The 25,669-nt window shown below is 40.0% G+C and overlaps 1 protein-coding gene across 1 annotated transcript in view; it reads left to right on the top strand.

The window, feature by feature from the left end:
- Positions 1-2,320: 2,320 nt before the first annotated feature.
- TRPA1 (transient receptor potential cation channel subfamily A member 1) overlaps positions 2,321-25,669 on the top strand; it is a 44,766-nt gene continuing 21,417 nt past the window's right edge. Inside the window, exons 1-13 of the mRNA XM_036437140.2 lie at positions 2,321-2,562; positions 5,170-5,329; positions 7,775-7,950; positions 12,485-12,592; positions 15,559-15,667; positions 16,207-16,352; positions 16,807-16,943; positions 19,102-19,150; positions 20,140-20,239; positions 21,095-21,195; positions 22,202-22,371; positions 22,457-22,621; positions 24,955-25,072. Coding sequence (XP_036293033.2) covers positions 2,452-2,562; positions 5,170-5,329; positions 7,775-7,950; positions 12,485-12,592; positions 15,559-15,667; positions 16,207-16,352; positions 16,807-16,943; positions 19,102-19,150; positions 20,140-20,239; positions 21,095-21,195; positions 22,202-22,371; positions 22,457-22,621; positions 24,955-25,072 — 1,650 coding nt within the window. The 5' untranslated portion in view covers positions 2,321-2,451. The remainder of the gene's footprint in view (positions 2,563-5,169; positions 5,330-7,774; positions 7,951-12,484; positions 12,593-15,558; positions 15,668-16,206; positions 16,353-16,806; positions 16,944-19,101; positions 19,151-20,139; positions 20,240-21,094; positions 21,196-22,201; positions 22,372-22,456; positions 22,622-24,954; positions 25,073-25,669) is intronic.

Genomic DNA, 25,669 nt, shown 5'->3' with positions numbered 1-25,669 from the left:
TATATTTCAAGGACGTATTCATACGTCCTACCCTTTCCCGATATTGTTTACGTTTGACATATTTATAGGTCCCGCTCAGTTAACAGGTTTTAACTGAGGAGCAGCCACAGAGAGGCTGGAGGAAAGGAGGGAGTAGGTGTCCCGGGACCCTCCTGCCTGCACCCCTCTAAGTCTGAAGTTCCCTGGCCCCCAAGGTCCTCTCTCAAAGCCAAATGATGCTTGCCACTAGGACACACCCTCTGCCAGGCTTCCAGAATGACCTTTTCAGAACCTCCTTTATTCTCTTTTTGCCCTGGTGAGCCTTTTCAGCTACCGTATTTTTCGGACCATAAGGCGCACCGGACCATAAGACGCACCAGTTTTTAGAGAAGGGAAATGAAGGAAAAAAAATTCTGAAACAAATAGTGTCCTGAAATATTTATGTGCATTAAAACCCAATATCATAAACACATGTAATCAACCCTGTAAAGTAAACAGCAGCATTTAGAACCATTTTAGAGCCGGGCAAGCACACAGAGACCACACAGAGCCGGGCAAGTAAAAAAACTTTTTTTTTAAAGTATATGTGTAGGCTATATTTGGACCATAAGACGCAGGGACTTTCCCCCCCCAGAAGTGCGTCTTATGGTCCGAAAAATACGGTGTTAGGAGAAAAGAGATTGATCAAAGTAAATTGATGATAACGAATAGAAAACCTTAATATTCCTCTGAGGCATTTCCTTTTTAAAATGAGGAACTAATAGATGTAAAATGCCAGCAGACAACAGTGACTCCAAGTTATTCTTTCCCCATCCCTCTGAATCTTTTTGGATTCCCCCTCCCCCCCTGAATACATTACCCATTCCAGCCTGATAACAGCTAGGCATGCAGCTGATGCCTGGCCTGTACTCCCTGGGTACAGAGGCTGATGGAAAACTGCAGGTGGCAAAGCTGAATGCGTTATCTTCCACCCATCTTCCACCAGGCCACTTGGGTTGATGACTGGAGATAACCTCAGTATTCACCTTCTAAGGAATTCCAGGCCAGGGGGTGGAACTGATGGCAACCTGTCATACCTAATTGCAAGAATTGAGGGCACCTTCCCATAGTGCCTCAGTAACATCATGGCCTCACTACTACCCTTGAGTTCAGCTTGGGGTAGCCCCTAAGTCAGGCAGTCTACGTGCTTGTACAATATTTAGTGCTGGCTCTATGTCAGAGCCTGCATCCAGGCAGACTTGCGTCAGGTGCTGGAGACCACCACCTGAATTAGGCAACCCAGGGTCTCAAAGGGGTGCAGTGTGTCCAAATAAAAGACTGGCCGAGTTTTCTCCTGTGCAAAGTGCAACCAGCTTTGGAAGTCTGTTGCTTCCTAACCTTGTGACCTAAACCATAGCACATGTGTCAAACACAAGGCCCGCGGGCCAAATCCGTCCTGCCAGGCCTTGCAATGTGGCCCGCACCGCGCTGTCATCACTGCACTCCGCTGCGTTTCCATCACAATGACAGTTTATGACTGTTCAGTAAACCATTCGGCCCGCGATTTAGGCTGGATTTTAGATTTTGGCCCCTTCTCTGATTAAGTTCGACACCCCTACCATAGAGGCAGCAGTTTCAGAGGTCCCGCTGTCCGCACCTAAATGCAGAACTAGCTCTGCCACGGAGAGGACATACCTTCCACTCTGCAACCGGCACCTACGCGGTTGATCACGCAGGCAGTGCAGGCCCATGGAGATGGGCTTTTCAAACAGCGCTGATGGAAAACAGGAGTCAACTTGACCTATACAGTCATTTTATTAGCCATTCTGAAAAAACAAACCTTAATTTGGCTTAGTATTGTTATCCACAGGAAATGTGCCCAGAGGAAGTGGGGCCTTCTATTAGAAAATAAGAGCTTTTTAAAATCTGTATCTCCAAAGAAGCTTTTAAAATGAAATGGACAAGGGGAAAACAGGCGCAGTGGCTTTTGAAACAATACATCCTAAAAAATAGAAATCTTCCCAATGTACCCAGTTATTATCTCATTCTCCACGCCCACCCTCCCAAGGTTGTTGGGTAGGGCATGTGTGAGGGTGGAGGGCTTAGTGTTTTTATTAGCTAGATCCACTCCTATCTGACACCTAGACTAGGGTGGGGGTGGAGGTGGGGAGGGGAGGGACAGGAAATAGGCGCTTTCTGCCCTAAGTGGTGAGTGAGCCCCGGGGACACTCGGTGCGCCCCTCCCTCCCATCCCTGCACGCGGGGCCACGCGGTCTGCGTCCTGCACCCACCCCACACCCCAGCTCCTTCCTGCACTGCAAGTAGCTGAGGCCCAGAGCTCCTCGCAGAAGTTCCTGGCCTCCAGCAGAGCAAGTTTTCCGCGGTCCGGACTGCCGGGCGGACCCGCCTCCCTGTGCCCCGCGCTCACGGCGCTCTGTCGCCCCAGGTGCCCGCGCGCAGCAGCTGCAGCAGGTGGCGCCCGGGGTGGGGACCATGCGGTGCAGCCTGAAGAGGATGCTGCGCACCGTGGGGGAGAAGGAGCCCCAGGGCGTGGTCTACCAGGGCGTGGAGGACGACATGGACGACTCCAAGGACTCCTTTAAGGTACCCTGGGCGGTCGGCGGGCGGGAGCGTGTGCCGTGTCGCCAGTCCTTTTTTTTTTTTTGTAGGTTTATTTCAACTAAAGGGCTAAATGGCTATACCTGGAAGTCGGGTTTCCGGGAAGTGCCTTTGCGGTGGGAGGCATTCTTGTCCCGTGGAGTAAAACGGAAACCTGCGCCTGAAGGAAGAAGCATTACTGGAATCTTAGAGGAGAGAATCCTGGGGCAGGGGGTGGGGGTGGGGGGTGGTTGGGACAAGTTCAGCGGAGAGGAAGGCTCCGTGAAGATGGGTAGGTGGTCCATGAGGTCCCAAGGACTAGGTGGGGCTGTCCCTGGCTTCTGCTCTGAAGGCAGCAGGAGCCACTGCCACCCTCTGATGGCGCAGTCTGAGGGCCCAGGATCTAAGCGCTCAGAAACCCACCCCAGGGCTCCTCAGGTTGTCAGCAGTGGAAGGGTCTCTTTTCAGACGTTAATAGAGCTTTACAAATGCCTCTCAAACCCTCACCACAAATCCCTTTCCACAACGGAATTAACAGGTCCTATGCGTTTTTTTTGGGGGGGAGGGTGTGTGGGGATTATTCAGATACACATTACAAAAGTGGGATGTCACAGAGGTTTGCACTTCTATTTTCTTACAAAAATATATTTCAGAATGCTTTTCAAATCAGCACCTGGAGAGGTACCTCAGAATGTTTAGCAGGTTTATAGTATTCCCTTCTCTGAGGGCATCACCATGTATCTAGCCAGTTCTGCATCCATAGACACTTGGGCTGTGTCTGGTTTGTTTTGTTATTTCATATGATTGAATGTATCTGCGAAGGGAGACTTGGCCTTGTGTGTGTCCACTGGTGTCTTAGTGGGCATGTTTGTATGTTAAAGTTCTAGCAGGATAAAGAGGTATATATAACTTTCATTTTGGTATAAATTAAATTAGCAAAAAGACCTCTAAACAGGAGGCAGGAATTGATACTTACCAATTGATACTCACGTGTGTGAGACAGACACAGGGAGTAAATCACAACCCCACAAACCAGGCATCCCAAGCTGAGTGAGTCTGTTGGCACATCCACACGGAATACTATTTTCCTCCTCAATGTTAACAGGTCTTAATGTATTTAATATAGTTAATGCAGAACTGAGCATTTAGGATTCATATAATAAACGTTAGGTTGAAATAAGTAAAACAAAATCTCTTAAAATTTTGATCTTTGATTTTTGCTTCATGGCCTTTTGGCTTCATCCCTACTACCAAGGTCATGAGTGAAACTCCAGCATTATAATAGTGTCTCTGGAATTAATTTTATGGGTCAGGAAAAAAATTATAAAATTTTGGAAAATCACACTGGAAATACTTCCTTTGCATACTTAAGTGCAGTAGAGCCATTTGTGTTGTTTTAGAAGCCATGTTAAAATTTACAGAGTGAGGGAGGGCTTTATATATTTTATTTTATGACCTGCAGCAATTCCAGATCATTCTATAGAAATCTCAATGTTGAGAAGAATTAAAGATCAATACATATAACACTCCTCATAGTTCTGAACTCTAAGGATTTCCTGATTAAAAAGATACTGTGTACAATATTTTCTTCAATACACATATTGTCTCAGAAATACTAATATAACTGAAGGATGGCAGAAACCTCAGAAGATGAGAAATGTGGATAAAACCATCTGACTTAAGATCAACCAAAGGACTTATATGCATACATATAAGCCAAATCAATGGACACTGACAACTTTTGACTGATAGGTCACATTTAACACATGGCAATATATATGTCAAAACCCATGATTCGTTATCTTACAGATGACCAGAACATTTCCCACTATTCAAATTAAAAACTATCATGAACTAAAATAAAGTCTTATGTGCTTAATGTATTTTTTAATACAGTTAATAAAGAATTTGTGCCTTTGGGCAAGTGACATAACCTCGAAATGCCCTGATACAGGGTCCTAAGTAAGTGCAAATAACACTAGCTCTTCCTGGGTGCAAAGAGCACCCAGGAGGTGAGCCTGACATGATTTGGCGGCAACAGGACCCCAATGATAGGACTGCTTGTTCCCAGGGGTGAGTGGAAGCCATTCTAGACTACTGACCACGTAAATGACATGACAATGCTGCAGGACTCTAGCTCTGGTATAGAAGAAGGGAAACATTGGGTGGGAATTGACTATAGGCATGAAGGCCAATGTCAGGATAGCAATTTAGATTCCTGGACTTAATTCTTGCATCCACGAAAAATTTTTTTTTTCTTATCTCACCAAAATCCCTTGTGCTATAGTTTACATTTTCACCTGGCAAGGAGAATTCCTCTATAATGTCACTATCCTTCTTATTTCTCAGATCACACCCCTTACATTTTCTTTAAAACTTTTCTTGAGATCTTTATTTTTATAGTATATACACATTTATAGTCTGAAAATAAAATCAGTCTCTTAAGGTACTTATCAATGTTTAGGCATTTGCTTGCACTTTCTTTATGTCCGTGAACATTTTGTATTGTAAGTATGATAAATAGTTTTGGGTGATAATAACTTTTAACAATGAACTTATGAATAAATTTTACATATGCTTTTTTGTAGTGAAAAATTCTTAATATACTTCTAGGTGGTTTGTGAAGGAAACGCAAATGAATTACAAAGCTGTCTGAAGAAACGAAAGAAGCTACCCAAATATGATGGCGTGAACGCCTCCCCCTTGCATTATGCTGCAGAAGAAGGTGACATTGGGCTGATGGAGACGATCATCAGTGACTCCTCTTGTGACGGTAACAAAACGTTACAGTGATTGCTCCCTATCCTTTATCCCATTAGGTTCACTGAAAAAAGTGCTGAGAAGCTACTCTGAAGGTAGATTGGTTTAAAGGGCCTGACTAACTCACTCAAGAGTGTGAATTTCCCTATAGGCCAGTGGTCCTCAATTTTCCCCACTGAAATACTGCCATGGACAGTGCAGAGACCTGGGACACTGCGTGGCAAGCACTTCAAATCTTTGATAGGCCATAAAAATGCATATACATTGTATGTATCCTTCTATACTATTTCTGTTGAGGTTATTCTACACTTACATTGCTCATCAGTGAATAAAACTGGCACACTCTACCATGTACACCAGCTTCATTTTAGAATCTCAGCTGCAGTCAAGGAAGGTGGATGCCATAGAGAAGTCAGGTGGAAGGATAAGGCTTTTATAAGTTGAAATAATTCTGTCAGTGTTGTGGAAGAGGCATTGGAAGTGGAACACCAATTGGAAAGCTATTTTAGTGTAATGCGTCAACCAGGATTTTGAAGTTGGAATAGGAGAAAGGAAGAGATTATTTTGTACATGGAGTCAACAGTGTGTGATAAAAGATTGGATGTAAGGAGGAAGTGGCAAGAAGTGACTCTGAAAAGAGATGAGGCTGATAGTATAACCACAAAGAAAAGGAGGCATAGAAGAAGAAAATCCAAGAACAGTGTTTTTGATATATTATGGGATAATAATTTGGGTTTGGTCCTACTGAGTTTAAAAGGCCCAGGGGATATGCACTTTGAAATATCCAGTAGACAACTAGAAATATAGAAGTAAAGGCGACAGCCCTACAAAGCCACTGTTGTAAAGGAAGTAACCGGGACTGTGGGAATGCCTGGAGATGCTTTAGGAGACCAGAGACTTGCCCATAAAGGCAGCGAAGGAGAGAGCACTGACATTAAGGGTCAGATGGCAGAGGAAAAGCCAGGAGCAGGATGGTGAAGAGAGTGATGGGAAAAGGAGTGAAGATGCACCCAACAAGGGATGTGCTCACAGCACACCCTCACATTAGAAGGACTTGGGAACTTTGTAGAAATGATTCTGAAAAGTGGCGGAGACAAAATCCAAATTCAAATTATTTAATTAGTGATTGGAAGTATGTAAGTTTAGGCCCTGGTTTAACCAAGTTTAGTGCTGATTGAAGTGTTCAATAAAGTGCTCAGTCATGATCACACAGAATAGTTAAGAGGTGTGTGTGTGTGTGTGTGTGTGTGTGTGTGTGTGTGTGGTGAGAAGGGTTATGTGAATCTCTGTGCATATGAGTATATTTAAGAATGAAGCTTTGGCCCTAACTGGTTTGGCTCAGTGGATAGAGCATCGGCCTGTGGACTGAAGGGTCCCAGGTTCAATTTCGGTCAGGGGCATATACCTTGATTGCAGGCACATCCCTGGTAGGAGGTGTGCAGAAGGTGGCTGATCTATGTTTCTCTCTCATTGATGTTTCTCACTCTCTCTAAAAAAAAAAAAAAAAATCAATGAAATATATTATTTAAAAAAAAGAATGAGACTTTTGGATGAATGAAAGGAAATAGTGCAGAGATAATTTAAAAACAAAAAACAGACATGGCTGCAACATGGCTCTAGGCATTGTAGACGGTTTCCAAATCATTTTCAAAAGTGAGTATTTTTCCCTCCTCAGACATAAAGATATGCTGCCACCAATTAAAATAGTTGATAAAGCAGATAGTCATGTCTATTTTAGAACAGATATAAGATGTTGCCCATTGCTGTGCTGAGCTCACAGAATAAACAGCGTGGTATGTCATATTGTAGCCATGTGTGTCAACGGAGACTCAAGCTCTAATTCCAGTCCTCTGGTCTCTCAGCCTTGCTATGAGCCTGAAGACTATATATATATTTCTTTTTTTGTAATCAAATTTGAATATGAGAAAACAGGTTAAAGGAAGTAAGACAACTTACTTAACTCTTTTTACTAGCGGTGTAATGTTGTTAAGATATTGAGTCACTCGAGGTCTCAGCATCTTCATCTTTATGAAAAAAGGCCATGGTTCCTTGCGGGCTGTTGGAGGGTTCAATGAAATAAATGGTTATATGGAACCTAGTATAGTGCCTGGAATATATGGTAATTATTGCTTTTTTTGATTACAATATGTTATACTAGTAACAGTCCCCAAATTCATACCACAGATAAACGCATGTAGCAATCGGAAGATCTATTTTCTTACCGATGTCACAGATGGACATCTCACTCATTTGACAAAGTCAGTGTCCTAATTCTATGCATCCCTCCAGGTGTCCATCAGCTGTTTCTTGAAACCAGAAGCTGTATTTTTATTTGTGTGATGAAGGTGAAGCTTGTCACAGTAGCACCTGGCACTGAGCTTTGAAGTAAATAGGGATGCAGGAGGCATTCAATCCTGTCCAAGCAAAACCTAACCCATGTATTGCTTTCTTTTCCTAGTGCTCAACGTGATGGACAGTGACGGGAACACCCCTCTGCACCGGGCTACAGAGAAAAACCAGGTTGAAAGTGTTAGATTTCTTCTCAGCAAAGGAGCCAATCCAAACCTCCAAAACCACAGCATGATGGCACCCCTCCACCTGGCGGTGCAGGGCATGCACAACGAGGTGGCGCAGGTAAGCCTGGGCTGGGACCTTGGCCAGGTGTCTCTGCCTGGGCAGAATGGCCAACCTCAGCTGCCAGGGTACATGTACCTATTACAGGGTTGGCTTTACTTCTGACCAACTAATGACCTTGCTAGTGGTGATGATGATGATGACGACGATAATGATGATATGGTCTTTATCAAACAAAACATTTACCAAGCATTTTTCTAAGGACTTTATATGTTTTAGTTCTTTAAATTCTTATTTTAACAAACTATGAAGTAAGGCTATTATTACTCGCATTTCACAGCTGAGGAGACTGAGGCAAGGAGAATTAAATCACTTGCCTAATGTCAGATAACTGGCGAAAACAAGAATTAGGAATTCTGTTCTGATTTTGATGTTGGTAAGTTAATTCTTTACCGCTTTTCTTGATTGATTTACTGATTCAAAGGCAGAAAGTGCGGGCTGGCTTTAGCTCAGCGGTTCCTTCGACTACAAAGCTTCCTTATCGCACTTGCTCATTAAAGGCAGAAGGTGACAAGTGCCTCAGTGAAGACAAAACATGATGATAATTTGCTATTTTGGTTCAAGTGGACAGCATGTGATCATCTCAACAGAAGACATTCGATACTATAGGGAAATTAACATTTTTAAGGCTTTCTTTCTTTTTTGAGAGTAAGTTAGGTCAAATAGAAGAAACCCTGGTAAGTGCCTAAAGGAAAAGTGTAGGCCTGGCTTTCATTCACATCTGAGTCTCACAGATATGCTGGGAAGCTCACGTGCTTACTTAAAGAGGAATGCAATTTACAAGTGGAACATATTCCAGAAATTTGTTTCTAAGGTAGGCAATTTGGAATTTGTAATAAATTTCCCTGTAGAAGCAATATTTCTTTTGTCTTGGCTATTGTGCTAAGCCAACTCGGTCAGTGCTGGGCTGCTGTGACAGTACCATGGGCTGGGTGGCTTACACAGCAAACAGACATCTCTCACAGTTACTGAGGCTGGAAGTCCCAAGAGCCAGGGGCAGGCTGGTGAAGACCCACTTCCTGGTACATAGATGGCTGTTGTCTTGCTGTGTCCTTGCATGTCAGACGGGGCAAGGGAGCTCTCTGGATCTCTTTATAAGGTCACGAATTCCCTTCAAGGGAGCTCTGCTCCCAGGACTTAATTAGCTACCAAAGGCCCCACCTCCTAAGACCATCAATAGGATTTCAATTCTGAGGGACAGAAACATTTGGCCCATCACACCACACCACAACTTACTGTCTATAAATCACCAAAGACAACTCAGGGAAGACAGAAAACATGGGTGTCTCTGAGCTCTATGCTCCCTTTAGCCCAAACACTGTCCTCTCAGCCCCCTGAGTCCCAAGTCTCTGTACTCCAGGCAGAGAGGGCGTGAGGGGAGCCCCCTTTCCACTTTCCCGTTGTCTGTCGTGATGCTTAGCACAGGGTATTGTAATCACAGGTTATGGCGTTCTCTCCCTGGATGGCTGGTTATTCTTGAAGGAGGGGCTGTGTGTGACTCATCTTAATAGTTGTCGGCACTGGCACTGCTGATAAGGATGACTCTTAAATGAGTGCATGGATGGATGAATGAGTAAATCAGGGGTTCTGGCTGAAGCAAAACAGGGAGAGTTTAGGTATCAGCACCTAAGAAGAGGAGTCAGGGCGGCCCCTTGAGGAAGTTATTGGAAAGGCCTCTGCCAGTGGCAGGTTTGTTCTTTAAATGTCTGCATCATCCATGAAGCATCTGAATTGGGCTGCTAATGACTGCAGGGACCCCACCTGTCACCCCAGAGATGTCTCATAGTGTTTCCCCAAGGATCTCCTGGGCTTCCTCTGAAGGCTCTTGTCAGAAGCAAATGCCCATTGGCTTAATTAGTCTGGGCTCTGAAAGTGTGAGTTGGGAATTCAGAGGCAGTAACAGTTCAAAGGCTGATGTAGAAATGAGAACTCTTCTGGCCAACAAATACAGAAAGGTGGGTACCACACAGAAATGGAAAAGAATTTCTTCCCTTGCCCTCTCCAACATGCGTTTATAAATAAGCCCATAAGTGATTTATAAATTAGAATGGCTGCTGTAACAAATTTTCCTGGGATACACCAGGATGAGAAGAGAAGTGGGGTCATAAGAGAAAGACATAAACTCTTTCATTTGCCCTTACCAGCCATAACTTCCTCTAAATACTATCTTCAAACACCCGTGTTTCACCCAAGATGAAGAGAATAAAAGGAGGAAGAACTTTAAAGTGTCTTATGTGCTGGCAAATGGCCCCCTCTTACTCCCCGGGGCAGGCCTGGACCCCACCGATTCTGGCCAGTTTAGAATGCTCTTCCATTGTCTGGTCTGCCCACCTTTCCCCAAACCTGCCACCATGGCCCATAGGGTTGTAAACTGAAAAATTGTTACCCACGGTTACCTCTAGTTCTTGCAGGCTCTGTTGGCATGCATAGTGTTTCCGGGGCACTGGCCCAGTGCATAGTGTGCCTGGGGGCCTTGTTTCCCAGCTGATTGCAGGCCTTAGTCCTTGGGGCTTAACTTCAAAGTATCCAGTGGCTTGACCCTCTCAGGAGGCTTCTTGTTTTCTCATGGAAGGGACACCTGGAGGCCTCACCTGAGAACCTCCAGACGTGCCTGGACATGACTCTCAAGTGGGTGCACAGTTCAGTTGCTCTCCCTGGGCCCCGTCACCTATAATCAGACACAGCTTTATGAAAGATTGTGCTTATGGCAACACAAGAACACCCTAATACCTGCCGCAGGTCTATGGCTATGGGTCTAAGACAGTGAAGGGGGGGAATCTCCTCTTAAAAGTGGGTAGGTTTGCATGTGACTTTGCCATTTACTAGGAAAGTGCCTAAGTCTAGCTTATGTTCTCATTTTCCTTCATCCATCAGTAATTTCTCTATATTTAGGAACTAAAATCTGTTTCATTTGATTTGGGAACAATTTAGTAAGCTTAATTAATTTGCTGACACATCAGCACACATTCTGTTAACAGGGGGGTCTGGTAGGAGGTTGTGTGCTTTTTAAAAAGAGTCAAGGTATTTAGGAAACAGCTTGTTTTAATACATTCTTTTTAAACAATTTAATTTGAAGTACATTCTAGTTTTATAGTCTCGCCACAAGAGAAATGTCCTCTAGTAGGCCAATCCCAGACTTCTTTCTTGAGAGACTCATTTATGTGAGGTAAGTATTGTTAGGTTTAATGTAATATAAAGACTGGTTAAATATCTGTAGATGCTTGGCCAGTGACCATCGGAAGCCAACCAGGTGAGGGGGTAACAGGTCTTCAGACAAATTACAATAGAAAAATTGCTTAACCATTTTGTCAGGAATGCTACTTTCTTACATCTTAGTGAAAGTTTCTATTCCAGGCTAAATCTGAATTAATTGAGTTAGCTATAATATACGATAGTTACATGAAACTTTATCTATTGAAGACAATGGAGTTTTAATTGACATTTCCCAAAATACTTGTAATTTCTGTAAAAGAAATAAGACTAGAGGGAAAAAAACACACATTTCTTCTCCTTCACTCTTCTGCCATCACTTTCTGCATCTTTTTCTTCTCCCCAATTCATACATTCCAACAGATTTACATTCTTGAAGACTTTGGTTAACTTAATACAAGGGAGAATTATGAAGTGAATCGTATTAACTAATAACTCCAATTTTTACTCTATGTACAGTTCCACAATTGCTTCAGTGGATATGATATAGAGATTGCCACCAGTCATCTGATTGAGAAATCTATGTAGCTAATGAACAAACTGAACTATGAAGCAGAACAGAGACAGACTCATAGATAGAGAATAGGCAGAGAGCTCTGGGTGGGGGTGGATTTGGGAGCTTTAAGGAATTAAGCAAAAAAGAAAAAAAAAGAGAGAACTCATAGACATAGACAACAGTATGGTTATTGCAGGGCCAGAGAGGGATGGGTGAAGGTGGAAGAGGGCTTATATGGGATAAATGGTGATGGAAAAATTAAATTTAAGCCCTAGCCAGTTTGGATCAGTGGGTAGAGTGACAACCTGCAGACTGAAGGGTCCTGGGTTCAATTCAAGTCAAGGGCCCATGTCTGGGTTGCGAGTTTGATCCCGAGTAAAGGGCTTGCAGAAGACAGCCAATCAATGATTGTCTCTCATCATTGATATTTCTCTCTCCCTTCTCTGAAATCAATAAAAACATTTAAAAAAATTTTTTAAAAGAAATCTATGTAGCACCCACTATGTGCAAGGTTTTATGCCAGATTGTGTGGGAGAGGGATGAAAAACAGTGAATAAGGACATGGTCCCAGGCATCAGAGAGTTTATACTCTAACCAGATGCCCGATGCACGAAAATTCATGCAAGAGTGGGCCTACCTTCCTCCGGCTGCAGGCAGGCACCAGGGACTCGGGCTGGCTCCCCTCTGGCCCCAGCTTGGTCAGGAAGGATGTCTGGAATGACATCCGGAAGACGTCTCGTTTAATTAGCATATTACCCTTTTATTATTATGGACACCCTGTTTGGAAACCTGCAGGTTAAATCTTGACAGTTGTCCCCTCTCTCACAGGTCTTGATGGAGCACAGTGGCACAAATGTTAATTTGGAAGGAGAAAATGGAAACACAGCTGTGATAATTGCATGCGCCAAAGATAACAGTGAGGCTCTGCAGATGTTGGTTTGTATTTGAACCTTACTTTTTTCAGTTTTCTTTCCCTTTTCATTAGTACATTATGAATTATTGTTATTTACAACAGCTCCCAGTTTCTCTTTTGAGGCAAAACTATGAAGTTCAGAAAATATGTCATAAAAATAGTTCTGTGGGTTTTTATCTATGAACATCCACCTTACATCTTAAACGGATTCCGAAGACTAACAGGAAAGCATTAAAGAAATTGTGAGAAGATCAAAGTGAAGGAAAGTATAGACAGGGAAAATTAAGATGAATCTGGTGGTCAGGCCTGAGTGTTAATTACCGTGGCTCATACTATTGATTCTAAACTTTCTGAATAGTCAAAGGAAAGGTGAATATAGTCACTGCAGACTTATTGTTGGGTCCATGAAATAAAAGCCAAGAGACACATAGCCCTTCATGTTACCAAGACGAGAAAAATTGCTGCTCTGGGTTCTCACAAAGGGAGCCCTGCGTGACAGGAATGGCTAACCCGTGGCCACAGCCCTGAAGGGAGCTGCTTCTCTATGGGGTCCATGGAAACTGGGCACACCATCTGATGGGCTCCTGCTTTCCTCAGTGCCCCTTCCAGTGTGGCGCTAGAATTCCAGTAAAGAGCTTTCTTCCTAAGATTCCTTAATCATTATTAAAAATATAACTTAAAAATATCTTCCTAATATTTAATTCCACAAATATGTTGTAACACATTTACTGTATGTCATGGAGAAAAATTCATATTCTTTTAAGCTGTCATGATTAGACCAAAAAGAGAATAAAAGTAAATTACATAACACTCAAACCAAGACTTTAGAAAAGAGCCTCAAATAAACCAAAATGAAATTGGACTAAATAGTAAATTTGAACACAAATAATAATGATTTTGAAATTGTTTGATAAATCAAGAGTCATTTCTTTGAAAAAAATAACCAAATAAAGACTGACAAGTCTAACTTAAACAAGAGAAGATAAGGCACAAATGAGTAAATAAAATTAGAAATAAGGGTTTTACCTGGATCTGATGGTAATTTTTAAGTGACAAAAGATCAGTATGCATAATTCTAAAAAAATTATAAATCCCCCTTTAATGGATTAATAGCTGAAAATAATTAATTTTTAAAAAATAACTAAAAAAAGTAAAGACCTGTAGGGAACCATTAACCATTTTTAAAAAAATGCATTACAAACCTCTGGAGCGAGCTAAAATTACATTTGCTCTAGCATTTGCTAGGAAAGTGCCTAAGTCCATTGAGTGAAGCTTGTGTTCTCTTCATCCATCAGTAATTTCTCTATGTGTTATTAGGAACTAAAATCTGTTTCATTTGCTTTGGGGAACAATTTAGTAAGCTTAATTCATTTGCTGACACATCAGCACACATTCTGTTAACAGGGGGGTCTGGTAGGAGGTTGTGTGCTTTTTAAAAAGAGTCAAGGTATTTAGGAAACAGCTGGTTTTAATAAATTATTTTTAAATAACTTAATTTAAAGTACATTCTAGTTTTACCACATCGTCTTAATGCAAGAGAAAAGTCCTCTGGTAGGCCAATGCCAGATAAGGCTTTTATGAATTGCACCATAAAAGTAAATGTAGATGTAAAATCTTAAAAGTACTAGCAATTAATTCATCAAAATATTTAAGAGTAACAGGAAATACATGTTGGCTTTATGCAGAGCATGTACAGATAGTTCACTGCTGGATTATAACACATCAATTGGCCTGAACAGACAAAGCATATGATTAGATCTGTATATTTAATTTTAAATGGACATACATTATCCTATAAAGTATTCTTACAAATCAATTAAAAAACAACAACAACACTACTCCATGGGAAACTGACAAGGGGTCACATCACATTTAATTAATTTCTCTAATAATCAAAGATGAAAAAAAGTGCCTAAACCGGTTTGGCTCAGTGATAGAGCGTTGGTCTGTGGACTGAAAGGTTCGATTCCGGTCAAGGGCATGTACCTTGGTTGCGGGCACATCCCCAGTAGGGGGTGTGCAAGAGGCAGCTGGTCGATGTTTCTCTTCGATGTTTCTAGCTCTCTATCTCTCTCCCTTCCTCTCTGTAAAAAATCAATAAAATATATTTTAAAAAAAAAGATGAAAAAAACTTTGTTGATATATCAATACAATGCTAGAGAAATTTTCATGAATTGGGGAATTTTATTCGCTGTAGGTATGAATACTAGTAAGCAAATGCTTTTCTGAACAGTATAACTACAAACTATATACATAAAAATTACCTTTGCAAATAAGACAAAAAATATATTGTCTCTAAAATGTAACCCAATGCTGTCCCTAGAAGATGAGATTACAGATCAATATTTGCCTCGTAACACTTTACTGCTTTTTCAAAATATTTTCTTTTATGAAAATAAAAGATACTTACAATGCAACCAAAATCCAATGATCTATAGAAAATGACCATTGGAAATTATTGACTCTGATGTCAAAGTAATATATGATTCAGAACTTCTAATATTTTTTGGTGGAGAATTTACATTAGTGAAAATACCTGATTTTTATAGTGAACAAGAATGCTGGCCTAGTTATTTAATTCTATATCAAAAACATAGGGGAAGAATCTGGAAAACATTATAACCCTATTTGTATAAGGAATTGAGAATGGGTGTAGGAAGAGTTATGTTAATGTTTAAAAATACCTCATTAATCCCATTGAAAAATGTGTTCACTTTAGTTTTCTGGGCTATCGAGATTGATGGTTTGTGTCTACATTGTCACCTTATCTTTGGGAAATATAGTGTCTCTATTTCAGAATCTTAGCCTGGTTCCAAAGTTATCTTCTTATCTAGATTTCATATCATTTGAAGCTCTTCTGTAGTTTTACATAGTTACAGAATAATGAAATAGTTTTGGAAAGTGATGTAATTCCTTGTTTATCCTTGCCACATGGGGTCTAAGTTGTGTCATTTGACTTTTTTTGCTGTTGTTCTTTCTTTTCCTCCAGTTAAAAAATGGAGCTAAACCATGTAAATCAAATAAATTGGGATGTTTTCCTATTCACCAGGCTGCCTTTTCAGGATCCAAAAAATGCATGGAAATAATATTAAAGTTTGGTGAGTAGAAGCTTTCCTACATTATATACTATTACAAAGAAGCTATATTGTTGGTTGCTAATAATTTGAAAAATATTTAATAGAATCTAAGTACTTAATGTCTTTTCTTTTTAAAAATTGCTTTTATCCTACATAATAAAAACCTAATATGCAAATTGACCAAATGGCGGAATGACCGGTCGCTATGGCACGCAATGACCACCAGGGGACAGATGCTCAACACAAAAGCTGCCCCCTGGTGGTCAGTGTGCTCCCACAGGGGAGCCCTCGGGGTTGGACATCCTTAGCACAAAGGTGGGAGAGGCTTCTGCCTCCACCACTGCGTTCACCAACCATGAGCCCAGCTTCTGGGCTTCTGTCTGAGCATTGCTCCCTCTGTGGGAGTGCACTGACCACCGGGGGAAACTACTGCATTGAGCCTCTGCCCCCTGGTGGTCAGTGCTTATCATAGCCACCGGTCATTTGACCATTTGGTCAATTTGCATATTATCCTTTTATTATATAAGGTTTGTTATCTTGAATTTTATTTTCTTCTAAAGGCGAAGAAAATGGATATGACAGAGTGTCGCATATTAACTTTGTGAATAACGGGAAAGCCAGCCCTCTCCACATGGCCGTTCAGAGTGGTGACTTGAGCATGATTAAAATGTGCTTAGACAATGGTGCCCAGGTAGAGCTGATGGAGGTAACTGTTCATATTCTACACGAGACTCTTCTTTTAGAACTGTCATATATTATTTTCCAAAATGCTTCCTAACTCTTTGACAGTTGACTAGATTGATACAGGTATTTCCTGCTGTTTGTGTAGAAGCAGCACAAGAGAATCTCCCAAATTTCAATCTATGTAATGAATTTTGAGAGCTACCAAACAACTGCAAACACAAATATGGATCAGTGATGACAATGATACTATTGATGGAAATACTGTCCCAGCTGTCAAGTTGCAAGGAAGCAAAATTGCCAGCTATGATTTTTATACTATGTTTTTCAAAAGATGAAACTGATTATTACTCACCCTCTTAAATTCCATTTCCATGATTTTGTTGACCTGGGGAAAAAAGTAAACAATCTCCCTGCTGAATTTAGGATATACCCTTCAATTGGGACTTAGACATTGATTCTGGTGTCACAACTTACAGAACGGGAAGTGCACAGCCCTTCATTTTGCTGCCACCCAGGGGGCCACTGAGATTGTAAAACTGATGATAAGCTCCTACTCTGGTAGCAACGATATTGTCAACGCAGTGGATGGAAACCATGAGACGCCGCTGCACAGGCAAGTTTTCTACTCATATTCTGTGTACAGACTCTCAGTCTTCAGGTGCAAAGTTATCCCCTGCACGGAGATGTCAGTACTCCCACATCAGAGAGTCCATGGCTCAAAAATTCTGGGCTTCAATGGAAACTACACGCTCCTCTGGAATCAAAGTAGAACCTTAAATAGATTTTGGAAGAATAAAAAATCACCAGTGGTGTAGTCTATATCAATTCTTAATCTAGTGGATATAGATTCAAGACTAATTTTCGATATGCTCAGAAGGTCAACATATGTGGCTTTCCACATGCTTTATAATCTGTTCTGGTTCCACCAATGTCTTATCCTCATTTTTAGTGAAAATAATGGAACAGATACATACAGGTATTTTGTTTTTTCTCCCTGTTCCCCTTTCCTCCCACCCCCAAAATGATAAAGTTTCAAAACATCATTTTAGGAAATAATAACTAAGCTCCAAACAAGATAAATGTTTTTGTAGAGTTTAACAGAAATACACATCAGAGAAAAGCATCTAAAGCTATAGGAGTATTAGATGCTAGGACAGGGAACAGACATGTAGGCTGAGAGTTCAATTCCTTCAGGAAGACAAGGATTTCATGCTTCCTAGTAAGTGCAAAAGGTGGTTGAGATGAGCCTTGTCTGTCTCTCTCTCTCTCTCTCTCTCTCTCTCTCTCTCTCTCTCTCTCTCTCTCTCTCTCTCTCTCTCACACACACACACACACACACACACACACACACACACACACGTGAGCATGCTGGAAGCCTGGAATGGCAGAAGAGAGCTGAGATACACATATTGTAAATCTATAATGCTTCTCAGGGAAATAGAAACTTTACCTACCAAAATAAGTTTTGGTTCTAAACTGCGCATGGGGAATGGATGTACGTACATTAGCAAAACCACCAGGCACAGTGGGGTCTGTCTGAATAGAAAGGAACTCCAAGGGACTCTCACTTTGGATGAGTTTATTATCTAAAATTCCCCAGCATAAAAGAAAACTTTTGAAGACTATTTCCAAGGAAATAGGAATTATATGGTAATCTGAAAATAATGTTATTTAAGATTTTCAGAAATTTAAAGGACTAATCAGTTATGTTAAAATAAGCAGATTAAAATAACAGAAAATTCCCTCATCAGAACCAATTACAGATTTTGAAAGGTTCCTAACATTTATTTAGCATTTTATTACTTCTATGGTGCAAAGGCAGTGGCTTGTTCTGGCTGAAAGAGTGAGCTTTGGGGTCACCTGGCTATGTAACCTTTGGCAAGTCATCTGACCTCTCCCAGCCTCAGCATCCAGAACTAGTGAGAATTTTTGTTTCTAATGGACTCTCGGATGCACCCAATATTGCTGGTCTGCTGCCCACACTTGGAATAGCAATGCTGTGGACTGGGGAGAGAGAAAAACAAACAAAATAAGGTCTTGATGTCATTAATTCTTAAAATTACTAAATACATTTGATATAATTTAGATAAAATACAACCTCTTGTAAATTTTGGGTTAAAACTAGCAGATTCTGAGACTTATATACAACGGACTAAGTCTAGCTATGGTAATCTTGAACAGGAACAAGGAAGTAAGCTTTGCCATAGGAAATAAAGTTTTAAGTCATTGACATTTGTTATGGTGCTTTGATATAGATTGAAAACTTTTATTTGCTTTATTAATATTATCCTTACAATACCAAAATGATTTCAATTCTCACCGTAATTATTTTGGCTTCATGAAACCTCAGGACAGCTAACCCTGCCTTGTTAACTTTTGCCAAAGAGGGGGCAGTTTGAATCCTGCAGATGAATTTTAGGTGAACTCTTGTTATTCTCCAGAGTCAACAGTGGTAACAACCAGTTTTTACTTTAAGCTCTTAGGGCAGATGTCACCACTCACTTCAGAACACCTTCATGATGGTTTTACACGGAGAACACAGGTTTATGAAAAAATGGGGAAGAAAATCATGCAATGTATTTGATGTTGCTCTATTATTATTACATTGAAAATAGTATCCTAATCAGAACCAATTATAGATTTTGAAAGTTTCTTAAATTTTCTAGCATTTTGTCATGTTATAAAATGATCACTTACAATGACTTTCTGAGTATAGTAGCTTTATTTTGTATCGATAGTAATGGGATATGCTTATAATTCTCCTTTTGCAGGGCCTCATTATTTGATCACTATGAACTAGCAGAGTACTTAATTTCAGTGGTAAGTACTCAGTTGTTTGTATTAGTATTTACAGTTGAAAATCATATAATCACATAGTATGAGTTTTAAAAAATAAACCAAATTTTAATTTCTTGCTTATTAGCAAAAAGTTTACAAAAAGATGTTTGACACATGTGCAGGTAGAGTGTATTTATTACCCATGAATACATAACAGCCAAATGTCACCACCATGAAGTTAGAAGAACCCAAGAGTATTCTGATGCCAGTGTCAGTGTGTTTAGTGTGGGGAGTGGGTGGATACATGGAGAGAAAAGCTTCTGAGTGGCAAGCTTGGCCACTCTGCTGACCCTTCTTCATGTTGGGAGGCTTTTTTTTTTGGGGGGGAAGGCGGGAAAGGGCAGCACTGGCCACTTCACCACTCGCTGTAAGCTTCCACCCCAGCTGCCTCAGTGCTGCCTCTCAGGTAATGAAAAACCGGGGAATTAACTGTGGGTTAAATTTTAACAGATGAATATACGATGTATTTATTTAAGTCCTACCATATCAGCAACAAATATAGTTTCCTTTGTAGTGTTTAACATGTATTAGTTGTCAATAGCAACTCTAGTTATGGTGATAGTTACATCTATTTCAGATGAAGGAGACTTTTAAAAAAGTGAACACTTGTATTTTTAAGTCATGTATGGAATAAATGTGGAAGATTGTCTTTGTTATATGGACATTTAAAAATCTTAAAGTGAGAACTCAACTATTGTCAAAGGATTTTATTTTTGCTGTGTAAGTAGTAACATAGATCTAACACAGGTATCAGTTATTAGATTAACATGTGAGTGTAATTTTTGTTGCTGAAATGATAAAAGAATGCCTTGATTTCCAATGTTGCAACATATGAATTAAAGAGAAATTTCAAACAGTTCGGTCCTTGCCATGTTGTGGACACTCTAACCTGATGGATGAATATTACAGGCTGTAATATAAGCTGACTTGTTGGTGCATGAGGTTTTTGTTGAATGACTGTCTTATTTTAGGGAGCAGATATTAATAGCACTGATTCTGAAGGACGCTCTCCCCTGTTACTAGCAACGGCTTCTGCATCTTGGAACATTGTAAATCTGCTTCTCTCTAAAGGTATCACGAGGGACAAGGCCAAACCTTTGGAACTGCCACTCAGTTTGGTTAAATGTTTAGTATGGGCCAGGCATCGGGTCAGATGCTTGAATACAAAGATAAATAGAATATTTCCCATGACTAGAATAATATTCAGTGCAGTCAAGGATCAATACTTAGATTATTTAGGAACACTCATAGATAATAGTTATACAGCAATTATCATGTCCCAGGCATTTTGCTGAACATTTTATCTATATTCTCTCAATGGTTAACTTTTATGCAGTAGAAGTACTGTAACTATTCCCATTTTAGATACTAATCTGATGTGATGATAATAAAGAACAGAGGTATCTTCCCCTGGCCTTTCTTGATCTCTAATCTCTTCATCTTTATAGTTTATGCTTTCAAAGGTAAGACCTCATCTATTAATTAATGTAATAAATCACATATTCTCTCCTCCTTTTCATACAGTACTCACAGTCAGGTAAACCCTTTAAAAAATTAATTAAAAAAATATATATTTTATTGATTTTTTACAGAGAGGAAGGGAGAGGGATAGAGAGTTAGAAACGTTGATGAAAGAGAAACATTGACCAGCTGCCTCTTGCACAGCCCCTACTAGGGATATGCTCGCAACCAAGGTACATGCCCTTGACCGGAATTGAACCGGGGACCTTTCAGTCCGCAGATCGAAGCTCTATCCACTGAGCCAAACCGGTTTCGGCCTAAACCCATTTTTAACTATATTTAGTTTAAGTTCAAGGTTGGAAGAGATTTAAGTAAACATTCTTTTTGTTTTCTTAAATTAAAACTCCACCATAGGCCATGATATAAATAAATGAACAAAGTAATATTTATATTGTACTTTTTCAGGTGCCCAAGTAGACATAAAAGATCATCTTGGACGTAATTTCTTGCATTTGACTGTACAGCAACCTTATGGATTAAGAAATGTGCAACCCGAGTTTATGCAGGTAATATATAATTTATGTATGGATTCCCAGAAATTGAGTTGGGTTCAGCAGAGAGTAAAGTGGTTTTGCTTATTATGATTTTTATTATTATGAAGGCTGATTCTGAAATTTAAAAATTACTTTAAAATAAAAATTCTGTATTTAAATATTTATTTACAACATAGTGGTGATAATTATGATGATGATAATAAATTACACTGGGACTGAATTTTCTAAGTTACAGAGGGTTTCTATATATCCCCATCTATCTATATTGAATAAGCTTTCCTTCACTCTTTGACCATTATGATATTGGTATCATGTAAAGGCCAAGTTCTAGTGTGGGTTAGCAGTATGCTATCATCAATTAAGAAAAATTGCTCATCATACCTGAATTGTTGACATGTTGAAAGCATTATCTCCATATTTATATTCACTGACTAATATTTACTGAGTGACTATTAGGTGTTTCTGAAATACATTATATTTTTCAGCATTGCCAGTATCTTTAATGAATAAAAATGTACGTATTTGAATATTCTAAATAAAAAAGTTTGTTATTGATTGGTTTAAGTTGCTCATTGGGCATCCATTTTAAATTTAACATCCATACAAATGATAAACTAAACCTTATTTTAATATTTCATCCCTTTCTCCTAAAAGAGCACTTTAATATTAAGTTCTTAAATTGTTATTTGGGGGGTAGGGAGAGGCAAGGGAGGGTGTGGAGGATGGTCTGTGGCCTAATGAGTTTAAAATATGTTAGATCAAAAATGTTAAGTACATTTCTCACTCTCAGGATTTCCAGGGCCTTACCACTTCACAGTAATGTGCACTGTAGGGAGACAGCATGCACTGTCATCCACATTTATCTTACTCTATCACCCTTCAGGTTATCAATATTTTTTGTCCTCAAGGGATACATATTGACCCTTGTTGGAAAATATTATGCTATAGATAGTTTGAAAAACACTATAATTAGCATGATAGCAGAGTTATGTTTAGAATATTAATTTTTTTCCTATAGATGCAACACATTAAAGAGCTGGTAATGGATGAAGACAACGATGGGTGTACTCCTCTACATTACGCATGTAGACAGGGGGTCCCTGTCTCTGTAAATAACCTACTTGGCTTTAATGTGTCCATTCATTCCAAAAGCAAAGATAAACAATCACCCCTACATTTTGCAGCCAGGTAAGGGTCTGTTGATATGACATATGAGCCTGTCATCTTTCTGTGTGATATTTACTTTGAACATATGAAACCTAATTTTTTCAAGTTATGGGCGTATCAATACCTGTCAGAGGCTCCTGCGAGACATGAGCGATACAAGGCTTTTGAATGAAGGTGACCTTCATGGAATGACTCCTCTCCACCTGGCTGCGAAAAATGGGCATGACAAAGTTGTCCAACTTCTTCTGAAAAAAGGCGCCTTATTTCTCAGGTGAGGATATGTGATTAGAATATTTACATAGTATTCTTTTAAACAAGTTAGCCATTTCCAGGCTGTTTCTCTATTTTATTTTTAATGATGGTACCTAACTTTCTATCTCTCTATGTACTTTTATCTAATTTACTCCTTGAAACCTATGCAACCTCTGAGATATTGAAAGAGAAGTCAATGGTATTGTCAACTGATGAATCAAGTTACTGAGATTTACAGAGTTTGAAGTTCAGGGTCACAGGACAAATGGCTTTGTGCAGAGTGGCTCCAGGAGCTTTTTAATACAGTTCCTCGTATTTCACTTCATCATCATGCTACCATCTTTTAATGCAGGTACAAGACTGTGTGTGTACATGTATGCACACCCCATACAAATGCAGAGACTCTACTTTTCGTTCCATCTGATGAATGGTACACATAAAAAGTGCTCTTTAGCCAAAACCGGTTTGGCTCAGTGGGGAGAGTGTTGGCCTGAGGACTGAAGGGTCCCAGGTTTGATTTCGGTCAAGGGTATATACCTTCGTTGCGGGCATATCCCCATTGGGGGATGTGCAGGATGCAGCTGATCGGTGTTTCTCTCTCATCAATGTTTCTAACTCTTTCTCTCTCCCTTCTTCTCTGTAAAATATCAATAAAATATATATTTTTTAAAAGTGCCCTTTAAACCACAACATGAGATATAAAATACCCCTGAATTTCATTATACTTAACTCTCACACAAGGAGCAAAACCAAATTAAAATAATTATGCATAATAAAGAGTACCATAATTAAATGACATCTTTGTAAAAGGAAAAACAAAGCAGAAAAGTTTTATAGACATCTGATGAGCTAGCTGATGTTACCCAGGTGACTGAGCAAAGAGCTCATTAAGCTAATGTTCAAAACTCCATTTCTTTTTTTTTTCTTTTTTAAATATATATTTTTTTATTGATTTTTTACAGAGAGGAAGGGAGAGAGATAGAGAGCTAGAAACGTCGATGAGAGAGAAACACCGACCAGCTGCCTCTTGCACACCCCCTACCGGGGATGTGCCCGCAACCAACCTACATGCCCCTAACCGGAATCGAACCTGGGACCTTTCAGTCTGCAGACCAACGCTCTACCACTGAGCCAAACCAGTTTCGGCAAAACTCCATTTCTTGATCAGGCTGTCAATCCCAGCATCGTCATGATGCAGCTGGGAATTGCATGCTCTGCTCAGTTCCTTCCTGCTTCCATGGAAACACCAGGCAGCGATCTGCAGAGGGGACCCCAGTGGGCCCCACCAGAGACTGGTTACTCAATTACATCATCACTGAAATAGCGAAGTGGCTCTTGCACCCTCACACATTGTAATTAAATTGCTCACTGGCATTGAAATTAAATTGTGTCAGGATCTAACACTTTTTTAATATATATAATTTGGGAAAATGTCAAGCCTTCATTGTATTTAATACTAAATTTCTGTGAGAAAAGACAAACATTTTCCAAAGGGATTAAGGAAGGCCCAGCCAGCATGGCTCAGTGGTTGAGTGTCGACCTATGAACCTGGAGGTCACGGTGCAATTCCTGGTCAGGGCACATGCCTGGGTTGTGGGCTCACTCCCCAGTGGGGGTCGTGCAGGAGGCAGCCAATCCATAATTTTCTCTTAACATTGATGTCTATCTCTCTCTCCCTCTCCATTCCTCTCTCTGTAATCAATAAAAATAAATTTAAACACACACACACACACACACACACATACACACACACACACACACACACACAAAAAAAAACAACAACAAAGGGATTAAGTAAGCATCTTTAAGAGCACAGAGAAAAGATCCATTTGAACCAGAATGCTTAGTAAACTAAGTGGCACTAAGTTAAGTATCTTATAGTCATGTTTTATAAGATGATGATATTATTATCATTAGTAGTAGTAATAGCTAGTGGTCATGAAGACTAATAACACCATCATGGAGACATTTGATATAACGCTCAATAAAAGAAGAAACAAGATTTAAAACCATGTGCATAAGTACATTACAGCCTTAGGAAAAATAAGTATGATACAGACATACTAACTCGAGTTTCATGGGCCCCCAAGTTTCTGATATTATGTTTATATACTTTTATACTTTAATCTGCTAAATTAAAAAATGTGTGAATCACATGATAGGTAGATCATTTAATACCATTCATTAGGCTTGAAATGAGCTCATTTGTTATAAAGATGTAATAAATATTTAGTTCCTAGAACTTAGATTGCTTTTTGTGTGTGATAAGACCTACCTTTCAAAGGGGTAGTGTGCCGCCCATGTTTCAGCTGTAAGAGGAAGGCACACGTCTTTTCTTCTCTCTTTAAACAGTGACCACAGTGGCTGGACTGCTTTGCATCATGCTTCCTTGGGCGGGTACACTCAGACCATGAAGGTCATTCTTGACACTAATTTGAGGTGCACAACTGATCAGGTTGATGAAGATGGGGTATGTACTGTGTTCTTCATACCTACCCAAAATCTTGGCATGTAAGAAACTTCAAAAATTGTAAGGAAGTCTTCTTAACCACCCTCTTCCTTTCCTTGCCCTGTTCACAGCCTTTTATTGGGCTCTTACTATGCTGACCCTTAGAGAGGAACGGGTGAAAGGGGCACAGAATATGGAGAATGCTAAGGGGTGTGTGTGTGTGGAGGACACTTCTTCAGTCTCGCAGAAACTGGCTCAAGGGTCTGTGTGGACTGATGATAAAATTTCCACCACTCTGGTAAAACTGAGAAAAATGAAGAGGCAAGGGTTAAGTCTTCATAAAACTAAGTGTATTTGATTTGAAGGACTATACTTTATTCTACTACGATGTTCTTCCTCCTTTGTGTGAGGGCAAGTATTGGATCTAAATTCTTTCATGAAATGATGGAAAATTGCCATTACTTTCTAAAAATGTCTTTATGTGGCATAACAAAAGATTGGTATTCTCATAGAAGCTCTGACTTAAAAATAAATTTACAAGCCTGTGAAAGCCCAAAATCTGGGAACCACTGCTCTACGAAATGATAAATCTCTCAGAGGTATTTTCTTCTGTGTTCA

The sequence above is a fragment of the Pipistrellus kuhlii genome, unplaced genomic scaffold, assembly GCF_014108245.1.
Source record: "Pipistrellus kuhlii isolate mPipKuh1 unplaced genomic scaffold, mPipKuh1.p scaffold_m20_p_14, whole genome shotgun sequence".
In the NCBI taxonomy this organism is placed as follows: Eukaryota; Metazoa; Chordata; class Mammalia; order Chiroptera; family Vespertilionidae; genus Pipistrellus; species Pipistrellus kuhlii.
This window is presented reverse-complemented; position numbering and strand designations above follow the sequence as displayed.